Source organism: Talpa occidentalis, unplaced genomic scaffold (assembly GCF_014898055.3).
Source record: "Talpa occidentalis isolate TD23 unplaced genomic scaffold, MPIMG_talOcc4v2.1, whole genome shotgun sequence".
Lineage (NCBI taxonomy): Eukaryota > Metazoa > Chordata > Mammalia > Eulipotyphla > Talpidae > Talpa > Talpa occidentalis.
In genome coordinates this window covers 137,313,803-137,340,713 of record NW_026555331.1, presented here as the reverse complement: position 1 = coordinate 137,340,713, position 26,911 = coordinate 137,313,803, and the positions used below count along the sequence as shown (strand labels likewise).

The window sequence follows — 26,911 nt, the reverse complement described above, 5'->3', positions numbered from 1 at the left end:
CATCAAATAATCTTTTTTTTTTTCCCAGTCTTAGAAACAAAATGCTGAGTTGGATGGGCCATTGTTTCAAGTCACTGTGTGCTGTGGCAATTCTCTTGTGTTCCTCCTACAGAAACTGTTATCTAGCACCCTGGGTAATTTATTCCCTTTTATCCAATTTGATTGTATTTTCTCTGCCAAGAAAGTGTCTTGTTCCTACAAAGTAGAGATTAGATGGAGACACCTCCAAGCTTCGCCCTGAGTTAAGACAGAGCAATATTAGACAAAATCTGAGAAGGATTGGAAGTCTGGGGAATGATTTTTAAGGAGGGGTTTGCTTAATAGTGCTTGCTCATCACAGTCCCATGCCTATTTCCAGGATCTTTGTTCCCATTTAGGGTTTTCTTCCTCCCTGATTCTTCATGGTCAAGTAAGGCAGGAAAGCCTTGTTGGCAAGACATGCCCAGTTCTTGGTCCATGGCTTCTTCCTCCACCCCAACTCATGCACCCTGGATAACATAGGGGTACTCATGGTATTTTCAGGAGGCAGCCTGTTAACTCCAGGACTGGGTTCAACAGATGGCCCCAGCACAGCTCCTGAATGTGGTCTCAACATGAACCTGTATTTACAGGGTTTGGAAGAAGCATTTCTGCCTGACTATCCTTAGACAATGGCCCACATCATGAGGCAAGCCTTGGGAGGCCTAGTTAGCCACTGACTGATTGTGTGACCATGGTCTGAGGTTACATCAATGCTCAGAGATTACATCAAGCATAAACCGCTATTTACACTGTGTAGATGCATGTATGGTCAACATGTCCCCTCTTGTTCTGCATAATGATTACCCTTTGTCTCCCCTGGACCCTGTTCCTCCTACTTTTGCCCCATGGTACTTGCTTGTGACTGCTAATAAATAGCAAGAGGGCTGCTCCCCGGGCAGTGGAATCTTGTCTTGCATACCTGCTCTATGACTTGTCTCTGTCAGCGTGTTCCAGGGACACCTGGTACATTCCTGATACAACACCTGATTTTCTCCTTGTTCGGGGACCTAGAATCTCTGGGGAGATACAGGAATGACCTAAAATGAGATCTAAAGCACTGACAAAAATATGAAGACCAGCACAAAATGGCATTGGCCCTACAGCAGGACACACACAGAAGACCTTACAGTGAGAATGAAAGGAGAATGTAGCTTGGAAGGGGCCTGGTTGTCTCCCATTCCTCGATGCTAAGATGACCATAGGAAAGGAACTGATTAAAACAGTGGATTTATTTGGTTATGGGTTGAATTTTCAAATGCTGAACTCTTCACCCCTGCCTGGTGCATCATAATACAGTCAGGGTCACTATGGAGGTAAAGTTAAAATGAGATCATACTGGAGCGGGGTGTCCACTAGCCTTGGACAGCTATGTTAGATAATTAGGTATTTTCACTGCTTTTTAAAATAAATTTCTTGTTTTCTGAAAAATGAAGGGCAATTTCAATCTCAAACCCAGCCTCCTCTAACAGTAGCAATAACACACAAAGGATTTCACCCTATTGGGGTCCAAAGGCTGTTCATTTCAGCCCCAGAGGAAGTCAGTTACATTGCTGTGTGGAGGGCACTAGGGAATATGGGGTTGAAAGGGGACTGTCCCCTAAGAGAAGTCACAGCTGCTGTTTATTTCCCAAGTCTGCATATCCTATGCTCCTCTGACCTCGGGTGACTCCTTTTCCCTACACACTTCTCAGGCTCTTGATGGAGGTGTGGAGATGGGGGAGCTTGGGTCACCTGCCATTGCACTGCCATGCTGTGTCCTTACCAGTTGCAGAGCACTGGGCAGGCTGCAGGGGGAGCCCATGTACAGACCCAGCAGGGCGACTTGATCGGCCCCCTCCCCACACTCTGCTCCCAAATGACTGATCAGGGTGGCTGAAGTCAAGCTTGATAGTGGGCTTTCCCTCCAAACACCACTTGGTTGGAACAATTATTATTATATATTAATTTATAAGAATTTTTTTTAAACAGAGAAAACTCAAAATATCAAGAGAGAGAGAGAAACCGGCATAGCAGGTGAAGAAAGTCAGGAGGGCAGGGAAGGGTCTAAGTGCTGGGAAGTGCAAGGTGACTGGGGAGAGAATCAGAGAATAAGCAGAGGCGTTCCCTACTCCTTAGCTCTTCCAGAAAGAAGAGAAATGCGAAGCAGTCCAGGGAGACCAGTATTGATTTCTGATAGGGGAGACTTGAGAGAGTATAAGTTTGATGTAGAAGCAAGACTTGGTAGGGAGGACCAGTAAAGAGGAATTTAGGGTTCAGAATTAGTGGTGAAGGGGATGCCAGATGGGTTGAGAAACCTGAGAAACCATTCAGTCTTCTTATTGTGTTTAATGGTGCCAAGTGAGAGACAGTAAGGAGACTTTATTTTTGCATAGAACTGGGGTGCAAGCCACAGGTGCAGGGGGTGAGAGAATTCACCAGAGACAGAGTGGGGAGCAGAACAGGCAGACTGACTGACATACACTGCTGAGGGGAGCAGCGGGCTCCCTTCAGGGCCTTGCTAAGCAGTAACAAGTGACCCATGTTGAAGCACTGAGCACTGGGTTCTGCTGCAGACCAGTTTCAGTGATGGCAAAGAGAGAATCAGGGTAGCCCCTCTCACTCTGACTTAGGCTGGGCAGAGCCTCCAGAACCTTCAGAAAGCAGACAGGCAAAGACCTTGGTTCATCCATGATTTCTGTTCTTTATCTTCTTCCCTTTCAAAAATGCAAATGTTTTGGTATATTTCAAAAGCAACCAGAAGATAGCCACCCAACTATTTCCCAGGCAAGAGAACTCTAGGCCAGAGAAGGAATTTCATATACAATTTAATGAGACCAGAGATCAACAGGGTTAGTTGGTGAAGTGGGGAGACCAATGGCAAGAGTGTAGAGTTGGGGCAGCCAGCGTGGAGCTGAAAATCCCGTAGGCTGGAATCTCTGCTCTCTGTCAATTGTATTAACTATTGGTACATAATAGTAGTTATAGTAGTAATGATAACAGCAATAGTAATACAATATTTGTACAGAATGCTCTTAATATTTATTTACTTATATAAGATAACAGTCTTAGGAAGCAGGTGCCATTACTGTTTCATTTTATAGATGAGGAAAACTAAAGTATAGAAAGTTAAAAAGAAATGTAAATCTAGAAAAAGAATGTAAGCATCAAGAGGGTCATGTTATCCCGGTGCCTAGCACATAGTAGCTGCTCAATAATTATATATGTTAAATGAGCAGTTAACTGTCCTGAGATCATATGCATGGTGTGGCAGATCTGGAAGAGGAAGTGAGGTTTCACAATTTTAGAGGTCCTACTGTTAGTAAATTACTGGGTCATATTCTCCTGGATTCAATTCCAGTGGATACGCTCTGTGTGTCTCTCACCCTGAGTTACATCTGCTTGATAAGCCCTGGCCTCCTCTCAAAGCTGGCAATCAGAAAGAACACTTCCTAACTTGTTTCATGAGTCCAACATAACCCTAATACCAAAAGAGATAAAGACATTACAAGAAAGGAACAGTGAAAACCAATGTTTCATGAACAGAGATGAAATAATCCTCAACAAAATTTTGGAAAATTGAATCCAGCAATGTATAAAAAGAATTACATACCATGACCAACTGGGCTTAATTTCAGTATGCAAAGCTGGCTCAACCTTTAAAAATCAATCATTGTAATTCAACACATCAACAGGCAAAAAAAGAAAGTCCCATAAACATACCAATGGATGTAGAAAAAGCATTTAACACAATCCAGTACTCATTCATGATAAAAAGGCTCAGCTAATTGGGAATAAAGTGAACTTCTTCAACTTGCTACAGGACATCTACAAAACCTCCAGCTTAGTTTCACCAAGTGGAACAAATGGGAGATATTAAAGATGGGAAAGATTACGCAGGCATGGGGCAGGGAGGAGGGATATGAGAAATCTCTGTATTTTCTCAATTTTGCTGTGAACCTAAAACTACTCTAAATAAAGACAATGGGCATGGTGATACCTTTTTTCAGATGTAGCATCTAAGATGCAATCCATGAAATAAATAATTGTTAAATTGGACTCCATTGCAATTAAAAACTGTTGCTCTGTGAAAGACATCAACTAGGAGCTAAACTATGGACTAGAAGAAAATCTTTGCAACAGACACATCTGATCAAGTATCCAAACCATACAATGCACTCTTTAAACTCAGCAACAGGTCCTGCCTTCTCCTACCTCCTCCCAATCTCCCCAGCCCACCCAGAAGAGTGGAGCATCTGTTTGAGAAATGCTGCTCTGAGGGAGAGAAAATCCAAAAGAAAGCCTTGGATAGGAGAGTCCCAGTGATAACAGAGAAGGCCCCCACTGCTCAGATGGGAGATCTGGACAAAAAGAAATAGCCGGTGCCTTCTGATCTCACAGTTGGTCCACAGAGCTTCTCCATCTGGAAGAGAACTCATCTCTGAGCTGAGGGTATCTTGTTGGCCTTTGTCAGCAATGTTGTCCCACCACCATGCCATGATGGGTCAGCTATAGCAGGAACGCCATGACAACTTCTTTTGATACATTGTCTACAGTGATGACAATGTCTTGAGTCTGTGAAGTCGCTACCCTGAGATGGAGGGGATCCCTTTCTAAAAAGAGAGGTGGCCACCTTTCTTGGACACATTTCTTTTCCTTCAAGCTCAAACACCACCTCCCTTCTTCAGGACCTGCACTCCTAATATTGGAGGCTAATATTGGAGGCTCTCACACAACCAAGATGTGTTTATGTCCTTCAACAGATGCATGGGTAAACTGTGATGCATCCGTACAATGGAATATTATTCAGTGCTACAAGGAAATATGCTATCAGGACATGAAAAGACATAGAGGACTTTTAAGTGCAAATTAGCATTTGGTTGCATTATATGACATTTTGGAAAAGGCAAAACTGTAGCAATGGAAAAAAATCACTGATTGCCAAAGAGGTTGGGGTGGGGGAAAAAGGAGGGTTGAATAGGTGAAGGGCAGTGAAACCACTCTACATTACATTGTACTTCTGTAGTTCTCAAAACCTGTAGAACCTTAACATAAGCAAGATTTAAAAAAAAAAAAAAAAACCATGCAGGAGATTGGGGGGTTCCAGATGAACTTCAGAGTGTGGCAGATTGTTTAATCTAACTGCATTGCAAATGTAGGAAAACAACCCCACTGAAGGCGTGGGGGGAAGGTGCTGAGCTAAGTTGCTTTGGAAATAAGTAGAGTCTATAAGACTAAAGGTAAGATAAATTGTGCAAAATATTCTACTCATCAGATTAAGTATATCTTAAAAATGGACTATCTGCCTGCCCCCCCCCAGATCCATGCAAATGGTGGGAGAAGGGAAATAGACAAGTTTTGGGGAGCACAGAAGCGGCAGTCCCCAGGGAACAGATTGAACTTCAGGTTACCAGGAGTGTCTGAAAACCCCACCAGGATGCAGCAACTACCCCCACTGGCAGGACCGTGCGCAAGGGACAAAGAAAGCACTTTCCACAGGTGCCCTGCAGAGCCTCACCCCAGGGCCCTGATCCGCAGCGGGCAGTGGTCGGAGATGCCAGTGTGGGCTGCCGGGGCTCTGGGCTGAGCTCCTCCCAGCTCGCTCTTCACAGCCCCCTGGGCTTACTCTCCTGCCTCCGCAGATCTTTGGCTCTAGCCCTTGAACCCCCAGCTCCTTGGGGGATTGTTTGTGGGGGGTGCAGACTCACCATTCCACTGGCAAAGTCTAGTCCATGAGTCAGGATTGAGCTCAGAGTTTAGGAACCCACGGTAAAAAAGAGGGTTTGGGGGCACCTTTTTCTCTGAAGCCATGCTTGGGAGTTTGTGTTATTCAGTCGCTCCCCCTTACCCCCAGTGTTTAGAGGGAGGGAGCCAGGCAGCCAGCTCTCTGGAAGCTGAGCTGGAGAGTGGAGGTTTGCAGGTGTTTGCACCAAGTCTGAACTAACAGAAGAGGGGGGACTGCATCAAGCTTGGGGGTGGGGGAATTGCAGCTCCAGCACCAAGCTTAGGAACATCCAGGGAACTTGAAAATGCCCCAATTTCTGTGGCAAGGAAACTACTGGGGCTTTAAACTAGATGACTCCAACTGCAGAGAGTTTTCTGAGAGGAGGCATGCAGTGCGCCCTGGAGAGCTGGGCTAGTAGGAGAGGGAGGCTCTCTGGAGAGGGGGAGGTGGAAGGATGAATCCCAAAACCTACTAAAGGTGCCCCAGGGAGGAGTGGAAACAGCCTGAAACGGGTGCCACCTCTCCTGGTAAGTGCCCAAGGCCCTGGGAAAGGTGTCAGGCCAAAGCCCAGGTCTCCGTGCAGGCTGCGCCCTGCCTTCTCCAGCTTTACGCACGGACTTGTTTTATCTTCTGACCCCAGGAGCAGGGCAGGGGAGCCCTATCCAGCACTCCTGTAGATAAATCTTTCCCTACAGCCACCAGGCTTCACCTAAAGGGTCCCAGGGGCAGAAGAAGCCAGCGGTCAGGCTTCACACAGCGGATGAAGGAGAAGCAGGAACCGCCATGGCTGGCTCTGGAGAGGGGCGCACAGCCAGGCTGTTGGGTGGCAAGACCTTTGAGTTAATGTGTAATTGTGAGCAGATGGCGGGGGCTGGCAGCAGCCTGGGGCCTGGGCCCAGCTAATGAGGGACAATTAGCCTCAAACCTGGTGGGGGCAGTTGAGAGAGTCAGACAGTTAAGGTGGATATTTGCTCCTCAAACAGTCTGGTGTGTTGGGCAGAGGCTGAGTGGCTGCACCTCTGGGCTAGTTAGGCCCCCCTGCCAGGGCCCTTCCTCTCCTCTCCCTCCCCCATCCCCTCTGGGTAGAAAGCCTGTTTGTTCAGACCCAAGAGTGTGTTATAAAGGCGGGGGGAGAGGGTAGTTTATGGGGGAAATCGCTGCCACCACCATCTGCCAGGGCTTGTCCTTTCTCCCCCTGACACCCCCTATCATCACCCTTGTGCATCTGTCTATGGGAAGAGCCATTTGGGATAAGGAGCCTTGTGCCCTCAGATGTAGGGACAGACCCAGGGGGAAGGAACGGGGCAGAAAAGGGGGACTGAGAGCAGGAGAGCCACATGCCCTCCTTGGGTCTCCTGTCACCCAGTCAGGACAGCGTAGAGACCAGCAGTCCCAGCAGCCCTGGAACTGAGGGGCTGAACAGGCTGAAGGGCCTGTGCTGTCCTGCCCCAGGTGCTGAAGGCTCTTGCTATAGTCGCCTCTCTGCCCTGGGGGCTCTGGGGCAGGCTGAGGACACTGGAGGAGGCTGGCAGAGGAGGGAAATATGTGTGGGAGTGAGGTTGAAAACCCACTTCTGTGATGTACTTGGCCTTGCTTCGACAATGAGTGTTTCCAGCCTTAGGCTAAAGCTGAATATACCACACCCACCCCTTTCCCCCAAACCTAAACATTTACCAAAGCCATTCATTCTTCCCTCTTTGGATCTGGTCTTATTCCCCCAACACTCAGCCTGACTCTGGTGGCAGTTTCACAGAATCAAAGCATGGAGAGTGAGTCTTAAAGGCTTTCCATGTTGACTGCTCACACCCACTCGTGTTCTGGCCAACCAAGACCATGATGGTGACAGAGCATCCGGGTGCTGGGGTTGAGGTTTCACTGCCAGCATCCCATTCCACAAGAACCACCTTGCCAGCTACTGGCTTCCCCCATCCAGCAAGAATCCAGACAACCTATGGAGTCCTTTGTGGGAATAAGAGTGTCATTCATAACTTGGAGTCTGAAAGTACCAAGTCCCTAGTAGAACAGATTCCCGTAACATCTAGAGATGGAAGAATAGAAACCAGGTTGTATACCTCCTCCTCAACACCCCATCGGCAAGCTCACTGCCCTGCGGGCTCACTCCCACCCCCACCACTACCTCCGCTACCTCCACCATTGCTAGCGTTCTGATGACCAGGGTCTGCCAGCCCCCAGGCAAGAACTCATGCTTGTTGTCTCTTCAGTCAAGGAACCAGTTGTTGGAACGGAGAGGACTGGGTGTGGAGAGGGCTGGCACTATGCCGCACACACTCTTCCACAAGCGTCCTCATTCAGTTATAGATCAAGGAGTCAACCTGGCCAGGATTTAGGTATCAGCCAATATGCCCACTTGTCTTCTCTCGTCATTCACAGATGCCCCAGCCGTTGACCCGGGAACCTAGGCACGTGTGTTCTACCTGAGAAGTTGTGTCTGGTGTTCTTTAAATCACCTTTGAGTTTCTGTGCATTCAAAGCCTTTCAGACAGTCTGAGATCCCCCATCTTCTATGTACCCCAGTCCCTCCTGGAGTCCTGGTCCCCCAGTGGATATCCTCAGGGTGCAGGGGGCCTGCATGTCAGGCTCTGTGCCTGCTTCAGCATGGCAGGTGGACACAAGGTGGGCTCTGAGAGCTCCCCACCTTGGGGAAGGAGGGACACACTGAGTCATTGGCTGGGGTTCACCTTGCCTCAGGGCCAGTCAGCCCCATGAACACCTCCCTCCTCCTCTCTCCTCTCCTCATGGCTTGTGACATCACTGGCTGCTCCCAGAGGCTGCCCTCTGCTCTTGAGCACAGGCTTTCTGTAGCTCTGGACCCCCTGGCAGGACTGGAGCAGAAGCAGAGTGGAGGCTGTTCCCAGGACCAGACCACCACCACCCCTGGAGCCGGAAGGGGTCTCAGGAGCCCAGCCCAGGAGGCTGAGACCCTCCCACGGAAGCTCCCACCTCAGTGCCTCCACACAGGTAACTCACTCGCAAGCTCATTGTCTGCTCTGCCTCCTATGCTGTCTCCATGTCTTTGTGCGGCCAAGCCAACTTCTCCCCTGCTGTCTCTGCAGCCCGCATCCTCCAGCCCCTTCCACCCCCTCCTGACTTCTCCCCTCCTGACCACCACGTTCCCTTGAATGGTGGGCTGTGTGGTGGGGCTCTTGGAAATGGGGTTTCTGCTTGTGACTTAGGACAGATGATTTTCGGTTTGGAGATGATTTAAGTTGGGTATTGAAGCCAACCCACCACAGCTCCTCTGGTTCTGGTCCTTTCTGGAGCCGGTGCTGGGAAGGATGCAGAGTGGGCTGACATCCTGACCCCCCACCCGCTGTCCTGGCAGAGCCCCTTACAGTCTTGCTGTGACTTCCTCACCCAGTGCTTGGGTGGCAATTATCCTCAGGCAGGTGTGGGGACAGAAGGAAGAAGCCAGGATTTGGGGGAATTTGGGCTTCTAGTGAAGGACTGGCTACTAAATCTCCTTGGATTTTACTCCCTAGATGACCCCTAATTTGTGGGAACCCCAATCTGTGCCTCAGTTTTCTGTCTGTCCTCCTTACTGACTTTCTAGATATATGAGAGCTTGAAGGGGGAGATGAGTAAAAACCAATTTCATGGGTGCTGGGTCCCTACTTCTGTGAGTCTGTTGTGGTTTCACCTCTGCTAGATTCCTCTCCCTGGCTGCATTGTGATCCCTTGGAGAGTAAGACCTTATTCCTTTTCTTTTTCCTCCTTTCATCCTGAACAATCAGCAGTATGCTCTTGATTAATACTTGACTCAGTAAGCAATGGCCGATTAATTAACTGAGCCAAGATGGCATGGCGGTTCCAGGAAAGGTTTATGCATAAGCTATTCTCTGGGGTCAACTCCAATCTTGTCAGGGTGCTTGGGGCGAAGGGAGGCAGGTTCAACCCCTGTTACTGGCTGATGAAAGCAAGAATGACACGGTGGCCTCAGAGCCCTGCCTTGCTGTTCTGACCCTCTGGTGCTCAGATGTGCTCTTTTTTTTTTTTTTTTTTAATAGAGGCATGTTTATTTATTTTATTTATTTATTTTATTTTATTTATTTTTGTTGTTGTTGTTGTTGTTGTTTATACATGCACTGGGTACAGTCAGAAGCGCGGGAGGGTGAGAGAATTCACCAGAGCCAGAGCGGGGAGCAGAGCAGGCAGAAGGACCGAAGTACACTGCTGAGGGGAGCAGCGGGCGGCAGGAGAGGTCTGCGCGCCATGTGGGACCCTCCTCCGGTGGCTGGGGAGCAGCCGGGGATCGAACCGGCGCCTGGAGCCGCAGAGGCCGCGGGCAGTTTCTTCGCAACCCAGCGCTCAACCGCTGCGCCACCGGGGAGGCCCCTCAGATGTGCTCTTATATGTCACTCAGCTGACTGCTCCCTCCCGCCTCCCACATGCCTGCATTAAGTGAATTAAATGAATGAGTATCTGATCCCAGAGAGTTGGTCTCTGAGTGAAGGTTCAAGAGGGACCTGCAACCCTGCAGAATTAACAGGAATCAACAACCCCAGAGAGTTAGAACGGCTGAAAGAAAGGAGTGTCTTTAGGGAGAAGCTAGGACTTCAGGCTTATTTCCACTTCTGATGGGACCAGAAACTCAAGGCCTGGGGGTATGGCTGAGCCCTGTGTTTCCCCAGAGCAAGTACAAAAAAACAGGAGCAAGACCCTCCCTTACAGTGCTCGAAGGAAGGTCTCTGACTGTGGTTTGCAGGACCTTCCCTCGGAAGCTGCCTGATAGGGAGGACAGAGCCTTAAACTTGGGGGACTCACTATCTCCAGCATTGGTCCAGGGCAATTGGGATCTTTGGTCACCGAATGGACACCCTGACAGGACAGAATATTCTAAGGTTTGGGTTTGGACCTTGTTGAGGTCTGTGTTGTGAGGCAGGAGCCCTGGGCCAAGTGCATCACCTGGGGCTGAAAAGACTTTTCAGGGGTCAGAGTTGCCTTTCATCCATTTGCAAAAGGGAAAGTCTAAGCTTTTGGAAGCTTGGTCTATTTTCCCCTCCATGACATGTTATAATGGCTGTGTGAAAAATGGGAGCCTTCCCCCTCCCAGGCCCTATCATGACATCCCGAAAGGTCCATCCTCAGCCAGCCCTGTGACGACCCAGTTTATGGGTTTGAAGAGAGAGAATTGTGATTTTCTTAGGCAAACTACTCTCAAATTTTAGAAACACGACTGACCCTCTATCATCAAACACCACATCCCAAGACCACTCCAAGCAAGATTCTTCCCCAAACAACCCTCAGTGATTGCAGGCCCAGCCCCAAGACCAGAGAAGGAGTTCCTTCCAGAAAATCTGCTCCTCAGTCTTCCCAGCTCCTGCCCTTCAGTGAGGAGGCTCAGCAGGGAGCATGCAGCAGGAAGGTAGGGTGCCTGAGAGAGGTGGGGGGGTGCTTAAGAAGGTAGAAGATCTGTCTGTTTTGGGGAGACTTGTCCTGTCACCCTCCCTACTCCATCCTACTTCCCTTAGATCACAAAGCTAGTGCATATGGCCACAGAGCAAAGACTCACCCATGAGCCAGCTCCCAAAGAAAGTGGCATGTGTGGGGGACCCTTGGAATAAAAGAGGAGCGGTTTATGGGGAGAAAGTTTCTCTGTGGTGGGAAGCCAGAATGCAGGGGCCTGAGTCACCCTCTCCTAGGTGTGTCCTTCTAGCCAAGGGTGGGCTGGTGGGGGCGGGGCGGGGGGATGGTGTGCAGAGGCTTCCTTCTCTTGCCTAGGGATCAGCAGTGTGAATCAACTGGGAGGGCTCTTTGTGAATGGGCGGCCACTCCCCCTGGACACCCGGCAGCAGATCGTGCAGCTAGCAGTCAGCGGAATGCGACCTTGTGATATCTCACGGAACCTTAAGGTAGCCAGTGAACTGGGGGAGGCAAGAAGCAGGGAGAAGGTGTCTGCTGCACTCTGAGGGCCTTTGGGGGTTGGGATACCTCATAGAAGACCCTCTTGGGAACTGGGCGGGGATCCTTAGGCTCCCAAAGGTGAGGCTCTTGACCCTCTGGCCTTGTCCAATAAGTCTCACGTTGCCTTATCGCCTCTTTCTGTCCATGATGCTTTTCTTGACCCAGTTTCTCACCTACCCAGGTGTCTAATGGTTGTGTGAGCAAGATCCTGGGGCGATACTACCGCACAGGTGTCTTAGAGCCCAAGGGCATTGGGGGAAGCAAGCCACGTCTGGCCACCCCCCCTGTGGTGGCCCGAATCGCCCAGCTGAAGGGTGAGTGCCCAGCCCTCTTTGCCTGGGAGATCCAGCGCCAGCTCTGTGCAGAAGGGCTTTGCACCCAGGACAAGACTCCCAGCGTAAGTGCCTTCCCTCTCTGCACCAGGCTTGGCCAACAGGTTGTCTGGGGAGAGAAAGATCTCTTCTTCCTTGGCAAAGGGGACACCCCAGGGTGGGGATGGCGCTCCTGGGAAACCTTCTAACTCATAAGTTTCCCTTCTGAAAAGTGGCAGTGGTGAGAGAGGTGAGAAGAAAGTATGGGGAGAGAGAGGAGGCTGTCCTTGGGGATCTGTGTGGGTGGGGATGGAAGGGGAGAGGAGATATTGGGGAAACATCTTCAGGAGGCACCCCTCGGTCTGCGCACTAGTTCCTGTTCAACACTCTGACATCCCCAGATCTCTTCCATCAACCGAGTCCTGCGGGCACTGCAGGAGGACCGCCGACTGCCCTGGCCACAGCTCAGGTCTCCAGGTGCGTCTTGGAGCTGCCCCCAGGAAGAATCAGAGCCCACCCCACTCAGTTCACAGTTCTCCAGGCCCTTTCTTGATCTTTCTTGGATCACCCTCACATTAAGACCATAAGGAGGGCCTACCAGGGAATCTTATTCTCTCCTGGCAGAAGAAAATTGAAGCTCAGAGAAGGGAAGTGAATTACCTGAGGTCCCCAGCTGTTCAGCAGGTCCTGGAACAGGTCTCCTAGCTCCCAGGTCTGCAGGATCTGCTGAAGAACAGGCAGGACAAAGACTTCCACACCCTGCCTCTGCTCCATGCGCAGCTTCTCAGTGCATCCATATATGGGATGTTGAGAAACTGGACAAACCCTGCTGCTGTTTCCCCAAAACACTGAGCATGCATGCACTCCACCAAGGCACTGAACTTGCTTCCCACAGAGTACCCAAGTACCTGTGAACGCCCCACCAGGGTGGCTCTGCTCTAATACCCCCAAGGTCCCTTGTACACAGCCCCAGGGACAGGGCTGTTCCTCCTGACCAGAGGGATCACCAGCACGAGCCACCACAAGCCATTATTCCCCTTCACAGTTGTTTTGGCTCCAGCTCCTTGTATTCCCCATGGCGACTCTGCGGTTCCCCGGGGTCCCCACCCAGGGACCAGCCACCGAAATCGGACCATCTTCTCCCCAGATCAAGCTGAGGCTCTGGAGAAAGGTGCCGAGGCTGGGTGGGCAGTGGGTCAGAGGGTCTCAGTGCAGCAATGGAGGCGCAGTCCTGAGGCCCGTGAGCTGAGGCTGAGAGGGGGAGGCTGTGGGTAACCCTGCCTGAAGGGTCGTTTAGGTTATAGCACGTGGGGCACGGAGCCTGAGTGGGGACCGAGGCCTTGTCCTGGCTATGTGAACCTCTATCTCTGCAGAGTTCCAGCGTGGGCAGTACCCTGATTCAGTGACCCGGGGCAAGCTGGCTGCTGCCACCTCTCTGCCCGAGGACACAGTAAGGGTGAGTGTCCCTCTGCATGCGGATGCATGAACCACAGGAGAGGGTCTCTGCTGCCAGGGCGCTGGGTTCATGTCAGGTGGAGAAGGGGGTTAGGTGCGGAAATGGATTTGTTTGGAGCAAAAACGAGAAACACAGCCCTCCGCAGCCCCTGTCTATGGACTCTTCTCTCTTCTCCACCCCAAGCCTTTAGGGCAGGGAGGGATGATGTCAGGACTGAGGGAGGGTCTGTGCTCTGAGTTTAGATTGGGAGCATGTGGTGAGCACAGTGGGGGGCAGCTATGCTGTTTCTGCCCTCCCTCAGGTCTGGTTTTCCAACCGAAGAGCCAAATGGCGCCGACAAGAGAAGCTTAAGTGGGAAATGCAGCTCCCAGGTGATTTCTCTGCAAATCATTCACCTACATACCTACCTACCCTCCCATCCATCCGTCCTTCCGTCCGTCTGTCCATCCATCTGTGCATCCATCCATGCATCCATCCATGCATCCATGCATCCATCCATCCATCCATTCATCCATCCATCCATTCATCCATCCACACACCTCCCATATGCCAGGTTCTATGTTAAGATGCTGCTATTCAGGGCTGGAAAGTCACCCATTTACCAGCCTTTGGATTTAATCTATTTTGTCCAGTGTCCCAAAGCCATGCCTTGGGGAGGGGAGAAGTTTAGGGCTATGTCATCTATCCCTTCCCACTCCTGCAGAAGCTGCCAGAACCTCCCTGCATCTACCCTATACCTCTCACTTGCCACCCCTCTCTCCCAGGCCCTTGCTCCCCTCCCTCCGAGTGAATCCACCCTCACCTTGCAGGTGTTTCCCAGGATCTGAGTGTACAGAGTGCTTCTCCGGGGAACATCTCTGCACAGGTATACAGGAAGAAGGGGAGATTGTCAATGGGAAGACTGACGGGCTCACTGCTTCTCTCACTTCCAGTGGAGACCTGAGCTAAATTCCATGACTCCTCAGGGCATCCCCAGTGCACACTTCCAGAAAGTGGCCTTCGCCTACTCTATGTGAAAGGCGCCTCTGGAGATGTACAGAACACAGCCTGCGTGGTGGGAGCCCTGGGGTCCTGTCCTGCTAAACAGGGAGGCAGCACTGGCAGCTGAGGGCCTCCTCTTGCTTCCTCTAACAGTCCCCTGGCTCAGCGCCCACAGCAGCCCGGCCTGCCTTGGAATCTTTGAGTCCCTGCTGCTATCAGCTGTGCTGGGGGACAGCACCAGACAGATGTCTAAGCGACAGCCCGACCCAAGCCTGTCTCAAGCCCTGCTGGGGTAAGAATCCAGATCAGGAGAGGACCGACTCCTTGACCCACAGGAAAGCATGGCTCTCCATTGGGAGAGGCACCTAGACATAGTTCTCCTTCTTGCATGGCCCACAAAGTTGGGGAGACCAGTATACCCTGAGTCTGTAGTATCATTGACAGCCATGGCAGGAAATGGGAGTGGGTTGGGATTCATGTGTATGTGTTTAGGGTAGAGTGTCGAGGTCTGCCTTTCTCCCCATCAATGACTTTGAGGGGTAGAATGGCAGCAACAGACCCAAGTTCACCCTCTTTTTGTCCCTGCAGGGTGCCTGCCCCCCACAGCTGAGTTCCCTGGATTCTGTCCTTTATCATCCCTGCCCTTCCTTCCACTGCCCCCGCCCCCACCCCCAGTCTTGGCGCCCCTCAGGACTTGTGCCAGTTTGGTTCCCCACTACTGCAAGGCCAGTGATGAGGGGACAAGGTCAGAGTGGGAAGGAAATGGGGTAGGGCGGCTCTAACACGGTCCTGCCCAAGCATCACTACTCCTTCCTCCTGCCCGAGTCTCCTCCTCATCCGTGGGTGCTTCTACCCAGGCCTGGCCCCCCCTCACTGTGCTTCCTGCGAGTCCCGCCAGGAGAGGCTGGAGAAGCAGCGCCCACCGCTTTCACACTGGCCTCGAGGCCACTTGGCAGTAATAAAAACATTTTTAATTATCAGTCCCTGTTGTGCACCACAGTTTTCCATGAGTAGTAATATTCCCACCATACTTTTAATGATGAGAGAGGGTTTGTCTTATCTGCCAATCTATGTATCTGTCATTTATTGAATCTATCTGATCTATGTAATTTTTATTTATCTACCATCTATCTAATGCACCTGTTTATGTAACTATGTACCTAGGCAATGTGTGTAGTATGTAACTACACATGTATTGTATATACACATGTATCAATCTTGGTGTTTGGATGCTCATGCACACACACACACGCACATACACACACACACAGATAATGCATATGGCACATCACCCCTAAGGCCTTCAGCATGCATCTCCAAAAAATAGGGTCTTTTCTTATATAACCACGAAATTTCCACACTAAGACAATAATTTCTAATAATTCCTTAATCTAAAAAAGTAGACAAGGGCCTCAGTTGCACATGTATATTTTGCAGAGCAAGAATGGAAATGGCTTTTCTTCATATTCTGCTTGTCCCTTTGGACATGCTCCTGGGCATGTTTGCTGACTACTTTTTGGCAGTACATCCCACATTTCTCAATTTTTTTCCCCCCGCAGAGAAATCTTCTCAGGCTCCTCCTGGGAAGACTCAGGATGTAGGGAGAGGAATACACAGCAAAGTAGTTGAAGAAGGGGATTTTCAGAATGGAGGTTGGGCTCATTCCTCCAAATTCTTTCCTTTTTGAAGAGCATGAGATGGAATGATGGTGGTGTAAAGTGGGGTGCAGGGGGTAGTGGGGACATTGTTTTTTTACCCCCTTCTCGAACAGAAATGCCTGGACTTGCCACTTCTTTGTCATCCCTGCCCTTCCTTCCAGAGACAGTCTTTTATCTCCAGAGCTGTGCTGTCCAATAAGTAGACACAACTGCATGTGGCTATTTAAATGCAATTTAAATGAAATAAAATGAATAATTCAGCACCTCACTCACACCAGGCACATGGAAAATGCCCAGTAGTCAGTCACATGTGGCAGGCTCTTGTATTGGGCAGTAAAGATTACAGGACATTTCTATCAGCACAGAAAGTTCTACAGGACAGGACAGCCTCAGAATGAAATTCCAACGGGAACAGCATATTCTGTCCCTGCTCTGCCAACTCTACCCTCAACCGTGGACTCTGCTGGACAGACTGTCCAGGAAAGTGGGCGTGGCTTTGTGGGGGTGACAGTCTGCCCACACAGTCTGAGAATAAATAAGCATTGGCTTCAGGGATGAGACGGATGTCAGCAAGGGCAGGAGCTGCCAGCTGAGGCCCACGGCTGAGCACATTTAAGCAGAAGATAGGTGGCCACTTGTGGGGGTTGGGGCAAGAGAGACAGGAGAGGGGGAGAGATGCACGTGTATGGAGTGGTGTATGTAGTTGTGGAATGCTGAGGGACAGACTCTGAGTTAAAATGTCCAAGGGCCCAACACCCTTAAAGAATGAACCCCACAGCACACCTTTGATCAGTTCTTATGTTCCCTGAAATACACCTGGTTTCCAGTATTCTCAAGCTTTACATATTGGATTAAAATTTTTAACACAATTCTTTTACATCTTTTCAGGAGAAACATACAAAACCTAACAAGTAGGACCAAAATAAAAATTTTCTCTTGATACAGTCAAGATCGAAAGGGACTTAAAAGGGCATCATTTTTTTTCACTTGGGACTCAATACTATTTATTTTTAAAGATTTATTTATTTATACATACAAGAACCAGAGTATAGGCCAAAGGTGTTGGGGGTGAGAGGATTCACCAGAGATAGAGTGGGGAGAGCAATCTTGCTATTTTCTGCTTTCAACTTCTCTTGGACTTCAATGGACCTAAAAACTGGGTGCTCATTGTGGTCTGGTGCATTTTTCCCAGAGGAGGGGCCAGCATTTAAGAATATCTTAGGATACAAGTGGATGCTGTTTTAAATAGTATTGAGGGGCCTCCCTGGTGGCACAAAGGTTGTTAAGCACCGCACTATGAAGCAATCCGCAGCCTCTGCAGCACGAGTTCGGACCCCAGCCAGGGAGCAACCACATGGCACAGCAGACCTCTCCTGTCTTGCCCGTTGCTCCCCTCATCAGTGCATTTCAGTCAGTCTGCCTGTTCTGTTCCCCACTCTGTCTCTGGTGAATCCTCTCACCCCCCACCCCCACACCTCTGACCTGTACCCCAGCTCTTGTATGCATAAATTAATAAATCTTTTAAAAAAAATAGTATTGAGTCCAGGCCTCCCTGGTGGCACAAGGGCTAAGGACACAACACTGTCAAGTTATCCCACAGCCACTGCAACATGAGTTCAATCCCCAGTCAGGGAGCTGACCCACCTTTCCTGTCTTGCCCACTGCTCCCCTCAGCCGTGTATTTCAGTAGATCTGCCTGCTCTGCTCCCTACTCTATCTCTGGTGAATCCTCTCACCCCCCATACCTTTGGACTATACCCTGGTTCTTGTATGTATAAATAAATAAATCTTTAAAAATAAATAAATAGTATTGAGTTCCAAGTGAAAAAAATGATGCCCTTTCAACTCCCTTTCAATCCTGACTGTATCAAGGAGAAATTTTTTATTTTGGTCCTACTTGTTAGTGCCTCTGTAACCAGTGGTTGATCCCCTTTTTATTTTATTTTATTTTTTAAAATCTTTTTTTAAAGATTTATTTATGCATACAAGAACTAGGGTTCAGGCCAGAGGTGCAGAGGGTAAGAGGATTCACCAGAGACAGAGTGGAGAACAGAACAGGCACACTGACTGAAGTACACTGCTGAGGGGAGCAGCAGGTGAGTCAGGAGAGGTCTGCTGCACCATGTGGGTTGCTCCCTGGCCGGGGTTTGAACTCGTGCTGCAGTGGCTGTGGATAGCTTCATAGGTTAAGTCTAAACCCCTTGCCCCACCAAGGAGGCCCTGATCCCCTTTTTAAACAGAAGAGGAGCCTTGAGTTCTGTGCCTTGGGCAGGGAAAGGAATTGTAACTAGTATTTAATAACATCACTTTGTTTTCATTGTACTTGTTTTTATGATCACCTTCTATTTATGGCGAGTGATTTTGATCTTCCTTCTTTATGACAGTGATGAAAATATCCCTTTCTAGATAAATGCACTTAAGAGTCTATGTCAATAAAAACATTAATGGGGCAGATGGCAAGTGGACAAAAGCCAAAGCCATGAAGACAGTGTAAGAATGACAGCCACGGAGGAGGCCACATTTGCTGGAGAGAGCAGTGGACATTAGTACTGGAAGACATGAGACCCAGGCATGTGACCTTGGGCAAATCACTTCAGGTCCAGTAAAAGGTGGGCGATGAAGAGGAAAGTACCTGTCAATCCTACTGCCTGGAGACCAGATCGAATGTAATGATACGGTGGGATGTTTGGGCTTTGGGGTGAGGGTGAACAGCTATACAAACAAAGGTGTTAGTTTCATTATCCTGCACCCCAAGGATCAGCCAGCCTTCATTCTTTCTAAAGCAAAAGGACATCTGGTCATTTCTGAATTCGGAACAATTCTGGCTCCTCTTGGGAATATGGGGAGAGTCTAGAGGTTTTGGTGGGGATGGGGAGGAGCAATAGGAGAACCTGTTACCATGTGGTCTCTCTTCATGTGGATAGAACTTAGGGTGGCTGGGCACTTCAGTTGCCACCACATCTAAGCCTCTTTTCTGGACTGAGTCAGATGCACACCAGGGTCTGGGGGTGGCCTTTTGTGCTGTATTGTTGACATTGAAACAGGTGTTTTGCTAAACTGGGTAGGAAAAGTTGTGTAACAGACATTCTGCTCATGGATCTTGACTTTTGAGGTTTCTGTTTTGTTTCCTGTAGTAGTAATCTCTCCTGGAGGATCTGGATTTTGGTAGGTAACATACCACTGACCTGGGGAGGGAAGAAAAAACAGAAACTTTTTGTCAGTCATTTGCTGATCTTTGATTTTTTTTTTTTAAAGATTAATTTATTTATGCATACAAGAACTTGGGTACAGGCCAGAGGTGTGTGTGTGGGGCGGGGGGGGGGGTTGGTGGTGAGAAGATTCACCAGAGACAGAGTGGGGAATAAAACAGGCAGATTCGACTGAAGTACACTGCTGAGGGGAGCAGGGGGCGAATCTGCTGCGCCATGTGGGTCACCTCCCATCAAACTCGTGCTGCAGCGGTTGCGGATAGCTCCATAGGTTGCGTCTTAACACCTTGTGCCACCAGGGAGGCCCTGATCTTTGATTTTTTTTTAGGGGAAAACCAGGTAAGAAGGTAAGATCCTAAAGAAAGAAGAGAATTCAGTGATTTGTCCCATTCTTGATGAGGGAACAAAAGTAGATATATTGGAAATTATAAGAAAAGATGATAAAAATTAATTAAAAAAATTAAATATTAGAGTTCGTAGGGAAGCTGCGTAGACAGGTAAGATTTCCTAAGAATTCAGACTTGATGGGGAAGACTTCTGATAGAATGAGTGTTGGTGCTGGGCTCCCTACTATGCATTTTACAGTCATTATCACATGTAATTATTATTTCATGTAACACAACATGAAAGATAAATGCTATATCCCCATTTCACCCACAAGAAGCACACTTTTGAGCTTCATTTGCCCAAGGCCAAACAATGAATTTAATAAGAATCTAATTAGGACCCAGGACTGAGTCTAGAAATGAGCTCTTCACCATTGCAAGACACTGTCTGCTAGAATGCCAGACCTGAAATAAAAAAAAAAAAAAAGAAAAAGAAATAACAAACCCTTCATGGAATAGATAAGAAAACTGGCCCGTGGGATTTCTTTTATTTTTCCCAGTTTGGCCGCAGAAAAGGGTTTGTGAAGAAAACTGGCAGAAGATGGAAGAAAGGAATAAATACAAATTAACGGGTCTATATTTAATGTGTATTGTCATTTAACCTTCACAAGACCTTCGGAAGTAGATCTTATTCCCAGTATAGGGAGCAGTACAGGTTTTTCGGTCAAAAACAAAATGAAGTAGAAGCAATGGTAGTTAAGGAGCAAGCACTCAGCAGGTATTGTTAAGGAAGTAACCAAGAATTGTTATGGTTTATTTAAAAATGAAAGAGAAGAAAGGGTGATACTGAGGCCACAGGAGGGCAGGGAAGAATCACTGATTCTGAGGGGTAGCTGAGGGCTGATTTTGAGGGGCAGCAGGATGAAATCAACAATCTATCAAGAAGTTGGAGAGAGATGAGGTTAGAGTTCAGGAAAAGGATAAGGGCTGCAGATAAACAACTGGGGCCATCAGCACCCCAAGGATCCAGAGAGGAAGAACAGAGAGTGCATACGGTAGAAAGCACAACCTCAGAGCCACCTGTCTTCCCTAGAAATGGGGTCAAGCTTTATCTTAATGGAGGAAGATACACAAGCACACCCTATCCTGTCCCTTGGAGGTCAGCCTGTGAGCGTGCGGCCATGTGAGCGAATAGTGAGATTTCTCTTCTCTCCAGCAAGTAGAAATTTAGAAACACTAAGAGGAATGGTGCAGACTCCATGTCTGGGCTTGATTAGGTTTTGGTTGAGCTCACAGGCCTCCCAACCACCTCCCTTCTCCTCTCCCCCTCAGGTTCCCGCTCTCCCACTCCAGGCCCTTCCCCACTTTGCTTACCTAAAATTCCCAAATACACTCTTTGGTTATGTCTTGGCTGTCTGCCAACAGGGTACCACTCCGGTCGGATCGCAAGTAGAAGCCGTTGGGAGCGAGCACTGTGAGCAAGTTGCTCCCCTGAAGCTCTATACAAAAGTTGAGGGCAAATTTTCCCCAAGGGCGGAAGGTGCCAAAAGACGTTATTGACCAGAAGGATCCACCCTGTGCTGGGGAGGGAAGAGCTCTGGTTGGTGGGCCATTTGGGAGGGGAGGCCTCTGAGTCGACCGGGGTGTGGGGCGGGTGAGGGTAGAGGGATGATGAGGGATGGGGAGGCAGGTGGGGGTACACATCCCCCTCCTTGACGGGCCTTCCCACCCCATTGGCAGCCTTCTCCACCTCCACGGAAATGCAAGAGGACCAGTGGGGACTCTGCTGATTTCCACTCTGTCAACTCATGCTAAAGTGTGAAAACAAACAGAACCCTGTTTTTCCTACTATGATCAGCAGGCCCTGAGGGGCAGACCCTGACATCTGGGATAGGGCTAGAAGGGGGATCCTGGGGTGAAGAGGAGCTACCCACCCTGGAAGTGGTAGATGCCCTGGCGACAGGGCAGCAGGTGGATGCAGTCGGGGTGATCCATGTTGCACTGCAGGAGGTCGTGTTCTGACGAGGTGCCCACATACCCATAGCGACCTCGCAAGGCAATGAAAGGGCGGTTGGTGAATCGAATCCCAAATTCCTCATTTGGGCCTGGAAGAAATAGGAAGGCGTTATCTAGATAGGCTGCTTTCCCAGATGGGAGCAGGAGTGGGGACACTAATCGCAGAAGGGTGTTGTTGACATGTTAACATCTAATGAACATCTACACCGATCTTATGCGAGGTGCTGCTAGTCATATTTATAAAAAGCTTCTGGTGCAGGGTGGGGCCCAAGAAGTTTTCATATTCTTCCTTCCTTTTTTTTTTTTTTTTAAGATTTATTTATTTTTATACAAGAACTGAGATACAGGCCAGAGGCACCGGGAGGGTGAGAGGATTCACCAGAGACAGAGTGGGGAGCAGAACAGGCAGACAGACCAAAAGCACTGCTGAGGGGAGCAGTGGGCGAGACAGGAGATGTCTGCCTTGCCATGTGGGAATCTCCCTGGCTGGCCAGGAATCGAACCGACACTGCAGAGGCTGTGGACAGCTTCACAGCGCTGCGCTCAACCTGCTGCACCACCAGGAAGGCCCTCTTCCTTCCTTTGATATGTGTAAATCTAGTCCTTGTGATAACCCTGTGAGGCAGGCCGATTGGCTAGCCCCTTCATTTTCACATATACTAAAACTAGGACTTGAAGAGGGAGCTTGCCTGAGTGATGACAAAAATTCAGTGGCTCAGCAAGCATATGGCCCTCAACTCCAGTGTTCTTGCTGTCATATCTCAGCTCCCTTTCAAAGGATCCCTGACTTGGAAAGGGGGCTGCTCTGCCTACCTGGAATGCTGGCATTGGCCATCAGCAGACCACCAGCTACGATACTCAGGAAACGGCCGTTGGGGGACTGCAGGATGAGCTTGCCACAATTCCAGTGAATGCGGAAGAAGGTGTCAGACTCCATTGGGTGACCATCTGCCATCACAGTCCTGTGGTGCCTCTGGAGAGAATATTCGGAAGAGGGACAGGAGCAATAATCTCAGACTTCTTCCCATTATTATTTTTTTTTAAAGATTTACTTATTTATTTATACAAGCACTGGGTACAGTCAGAAGTGCGGGAGGGTGAGAGAATTCACCAGAGCCAGAGCGGGGAGCAGAGCAGGCAGAAGGACCGAAGTACACTGCTAAGGGGAGCAGCGGGCGGCAGGAGAGGCCTACGTGCCATGCGGGACCCTTCTCTGGTGACTGGGGAGCAGCCAGGGATCGAATCGGCACCACAGAGGCTATGGGCAGCTTCGCAACCCAGCACTTAACCACTGTGCCACCAGGGAGGCCCCTCTTCCCATCATTTTTATTCCTAGACTCTCCACACTTCCCACCCCCCAGCATTTTCTTTTATTCTTCCAAGCATGCTTTATGTATCCTTTTTTGAAAGATCTGTGGTCTAGCTCTGCCACTAGCCCAGTCCATGCTATGCCCAGAGCCTAGTGTTAAAAAGGGACCTGGTATCCATAGGGAGAGAAATGAGCCTTGGTCCTGACTCCCAACCAAATCATTTCAAAAATGGATCACAAACATAAAAGTGAAAGCAAACCTATAAAACATTTAGAAGAAAATACAGGAGAATCATTTCAAAAATGGATCACAGACATAAAAATGAAAGCAAAGCTATAAAGCATTTAGAAGAAAACACAGGAGAAATTCACTGCAACTTTGGGGTAGACAATGATTTCTTGAGACCTAAACACACTAACCATTTGTAAAGTGGACAAATGGATCTCACCAAAATTTAAAACTTGTTACTCATTGGACTATTGGTCCAATGAAAAGACAAACTACCCATTGGGAGAAAATGTATTATGAATATATGTATGAATATAATACCTACATTTGGCAAAGGGCTGAACTTTAGAACAAATAAAGAACTCTTACAATGCAATTATATTGTCAAAAGATTAAAACATACACCTCAAAGAAAAAATATAAATCATCAATAAAGACATGCAAAGATGTTTGACATTTTTGATTATAGGGGAAATGCAAATGAAAGCCACAATAAGATACCACTACACACCCACGAAAGTGGCTAAAATGAAAAAAAAACAACCCAAATGTTGGAACAGTTGGTAAGGATGTGGAACAATTATAACACTGATAATATTACTGTCATACATAATGTGTCAGAGTAGTCCTAAATGATTACAATTTACCATGTTAAAAAGGTACTGTCACTTTAGAAATGTTTAAACAATGTTTGACATATTTTTATGAAGTGAAACACATTTCTCATATGATCCATACGATCCAGTAATTCCACTTCTAGGTATTTACCCAAATAAACGAAAAGACAGGCCTGTAAAAATAGTTGTACATGAACACAGTATGAATATTATGGAACACTACTCAGCAATAAAAAGGAATGAACCTCTGATAAGACCTGCAATAATGCGAGTACATTTCAAAACTGTTATGCCAAATGAAAGTATAAATATCACACATATTGGATGAGTCCATTTATATGAAATTCTAGAGTGGGCAGATCTAATCTATAGCGACAGAAGATAGATGGGTGGTAGTGTGTGGGGGTGTGGAGAACTGACTGCAAAGGGGCAAGAGGGAAGTTCTGTAGTGATGGAAATATCCCCAGACTTGTGATACAGTTGCAATATGGTTGCATGTTTGTTAATTCTCAATACATTATACACTTAATTTGGATACATTTTATTGCCTATAAATTGTGCCTCCATAAAGTTGATTTGAAAATAAAAGAGACCCTATTGGATGAAAATGGGCGCATTTGATGAAAATGAATGTTGATTGACAAAGGCCTCCATAGCTGGCTTCAGCACCTGCTCATCTGCCTTGAAGGAGGCCCGAGTGGGTCTCAAGGGATTAGCTCCTGGATTAGCTCAGAAGGTCTCACCTGGGCTAGGTAGCAGCCATTTGCTGAACGAAGCTGCAAGGTGGGGCTCTCACTGTCACATTCAAACTGGAACATGGACATTGGGGTTAAGTGCTCAGAGGCAGCATATACCTCAACACCTGCAGAGAAAGTGCTTGTCAGAAGAAGGCTGAGTCTGGCCTCATCCTCTGTCTCAGTCCCTCCACCACCCTTTCTGGCTGGGGTTCCCTCAGCTTTCCCTCCTCAGCCTTCAGCCCCTTCTACCGAACCATAGTAGCCTGGAAAAGGCCTGGCCATTTTCCTCCAAAGCCCATGTCCCTGCTTTCCACCCTTCTCCATGGCACAGGAGAGCCTCTTGAGACTCCAGGATCTTCCCTATCAGCAGGTTCAAAGATCCTCACTGATCCCAAACCCATTTTCCCATTTCAGCAGTCAGCAATCCCTCCCTCCACAGGGGTGTTGGCACCAGCACTTGCCATAAATGACAGAGATGAACTTGCGAGTCTTTGACCTGAGGCTGACCCAGGTAGGACAGTGTCTGAGGATGAACCACTCCTCGCCCCTTCGGGGATTGGAGCCCATGCCCAGGAGCACACGTGCCCCCTGGGGATACAGCATTCCTCCCTCTCCATCACTCAGTGCCACGAGCCCTCCAGGCCGCACTTGCATGTGAAAAGCTGTCTGTGCCGAGGGCTGTGAGACCAGCCGGTCTACGTGAGACACAAAGTAGTGTGTTGAGGTCTCCAGGTGGTAGCATCCATCTTGGAAATGCAACAGGAAGCCACATTCCTCCAGGTAGGGAATAGGCGCGTCCACCCAGACGCGGCCCACTGTGGGGTCAGCCCGCACATAGCAGTGGGTGCAGGGGCTGTAGAGGATCACGTGGACATGCAGGGCTGGTCGGGGTGTCCACAAGTGGTAAGCCGAGAGGACACGAGAGTTGCAGAACACGTCCTCGCCATCAGACTCCAGATAACGACCACTGATGATGCACTGTAGGGTCCACTTGCCATTGCGATGGAATCGGAGCAGAAAGCACCCATGGTGGCTGGCCTTTGGCCGACCGTAGCAGAGAGAGCCATCTCCCTCACACAGAAGGTAGAGACCCTGCAAGCTCCTGAGTCGTACTATGGCCTGTGTCTCGTGCTCATTGCTCACCAGGACCTCCCATGTCTAGAGGCGTAGGAGGGAGAAGTGGGACATTAGTCCAGCCTAGTTTGACACTGAGTTCACCCAACACCTTCTTGGAGACCAACCACCTTCCTCTCCACAGTGGCCTCCTTGTTTCAGCTCTCCCATGCTCCCAATAGTAAAGATTTCAGGGTTCCTCTGCCACAGGAAGTATAGGGTTTCTCAAGTTCCTAAGAGAAGCTCTAGATGCCCACCTCCTCCAGCTAACAGAAGGCAAACCTCTCTTCCTTGACCTTTTCCTTCAACACCTAATTTTTGAAGACATGATTTGGCAGAAGTAAGACATGAGGTCTTACTTTCCTCCTCATTATAGCTCCTGGAGAGCACACTCACTCAACATGGCCATCCCCAAAGGTCACCTTCCCAACAAGGCAGACCTGGGCTCCAGCAGTGAGGGTGGGAGCCCAGAAAGTGGAGATGCTATTGTCTGGTTAGCTGTTACAAGTGAGAAGTCCTACTCTGCCTCCCTCTGTAGTACCATCTTAGGTGTTGGGATGTGGGTAAGAAGCAGCCTGAGAAAGACAAGGCAGCAAGATCAGGGCTGAGGAGTTACCTTATGGAATAGGTTGAGAGATGGGGAGATAGAGCCATGGAGACCTGTGCACAAAAACCTGGGGTAGAAGGGTCTTGACCTGGCAATGACTGAGGCTAGGAAAACCATTAGTTTGGGAATGCACATCTGTGTGACTCCCCCAGCCCCATACACATACACACACACACACACACACACACACACACACACACACACACGTGCACACAGGAGAACCTGCCACTGGGAAACTGGTTCCAGTATAGGTCAGCTTACCTGTCTCCGGCCCAAACCCTTTGCAGTAGCAGTGACTGTACCCTTATATGTATCAAAAGTTAGGTAATTTCCTGCCCAGCTAATGAGTCCAACCCTTAGGTCCTCAGCCTTGGGTTGTCTTTGCGTCCACTCCACCTCATCCATGGGACCGGCACCACAGGTGATGACTCCCTCCGGCCCAGCCTTCCCCCCAGTGGTGAGGTCTCACAGGCCATAGGGCCTGAATAAAGGCCCAAAGTGCCCACTGGAAGACGTTCCCAGAGGGAACTTCCCAGGCAGACTGGCCCAGGCTCAGTGCCTCTGTGACCCGGGCGCATTGTGACTGTGAGGGCTGTGGCTTATCCCACCAGCAGGGAAAGGGCACTGGCCCGGCAAGGCAAGATTAATCCATGACCCAGAGCAAATGGGTCCAGGGCCTCTGGCATTGACTTCCCCAG

At 49.0% G+C, this 26,911-nt stretch overlaps 2 protein-coding genes and 1 pseudogene across 3 annotated transcripts; 2 read left to right on the top strand and 1 right to left on the bottom strand.

The window, feature by feature from the left end:
• The first annotated feature begins 650 nt into the window (after positions 1 to 650).
• On the top strand, positions 651 to 4,578 carry LOC119250592 (gamma-aminobutyric acid receptor-associated protein-like; annotated as a pseudogene).
• Positions 4,579 to 11,092: 6,514 nt separating this feature from the next.
• PAX4 (paired box 4) lies at positions 11,093 to 15,163 on the top strand. The gene is made up of 10 exons (XM_054691920.1): positions 11,093 to 11,105; positions 11,462 to 11,592; positions 11,826 to 12,041; positions 12,357 to 12,432; positions 13,001 to 13,126; positions 13,329 to 13,411; positions 13,713 to 13,782; positions 14,221 to 14,276; positions 14,546 to 14,688; positions 14,986 to 15,163. The coding sequence occupies exons 1-10, from the start codon at positions 11,093 to 11,095 to the stop codon at positions 15,161 to 15,163; spliced, it is 1,092 nt and encodes a 363-aa protein (XP_054547895.1).
• Positions 15,164 to 18,710: 3,547 nt separating this feature from the next.
• On the bottom strand, positions 18,711 to 26,789 carry FSCN3 (fascin actin-bundling protein 3). Of its 2 annotated transcripts, none has more exons than XM_037512741.2 (7): positions 26,475 to 26,789; positions 24,955 to 25,651; positions 24,500 to 24,618; positions 22,415 to 22,574; positions 21,520 to 21,690; positions 20,960 to 21,160; positions 18,711 to 19,235 (listed from the first exon to the last, which is right to left on the bottom strand). In XM_037512741.2, exons 1-7 carry the CDS (start codon positions 26,616 to 26,618, stop codon positions 19,012 to 19,014), a joined length of 1,716 nt encoding a protein of 571 aa, XP_037368638.1. In that variant the 5' UTR covers positions 26,619 to 26,789; the 3' UTR covers positions 18,711 to 19,011. The 2 variants fall into 2 exon arrangements, with proteins under 2 accessions (XP_037368638.1, XP_037368646.1); XM_037512749.2 differs by having other exon boundaries at positions 19,196 to 19,235; positions 20,960 to 21,165.
• Between the last annotated feature and the right edge of the window lie 122 nt (positions 26,790 to 26,911).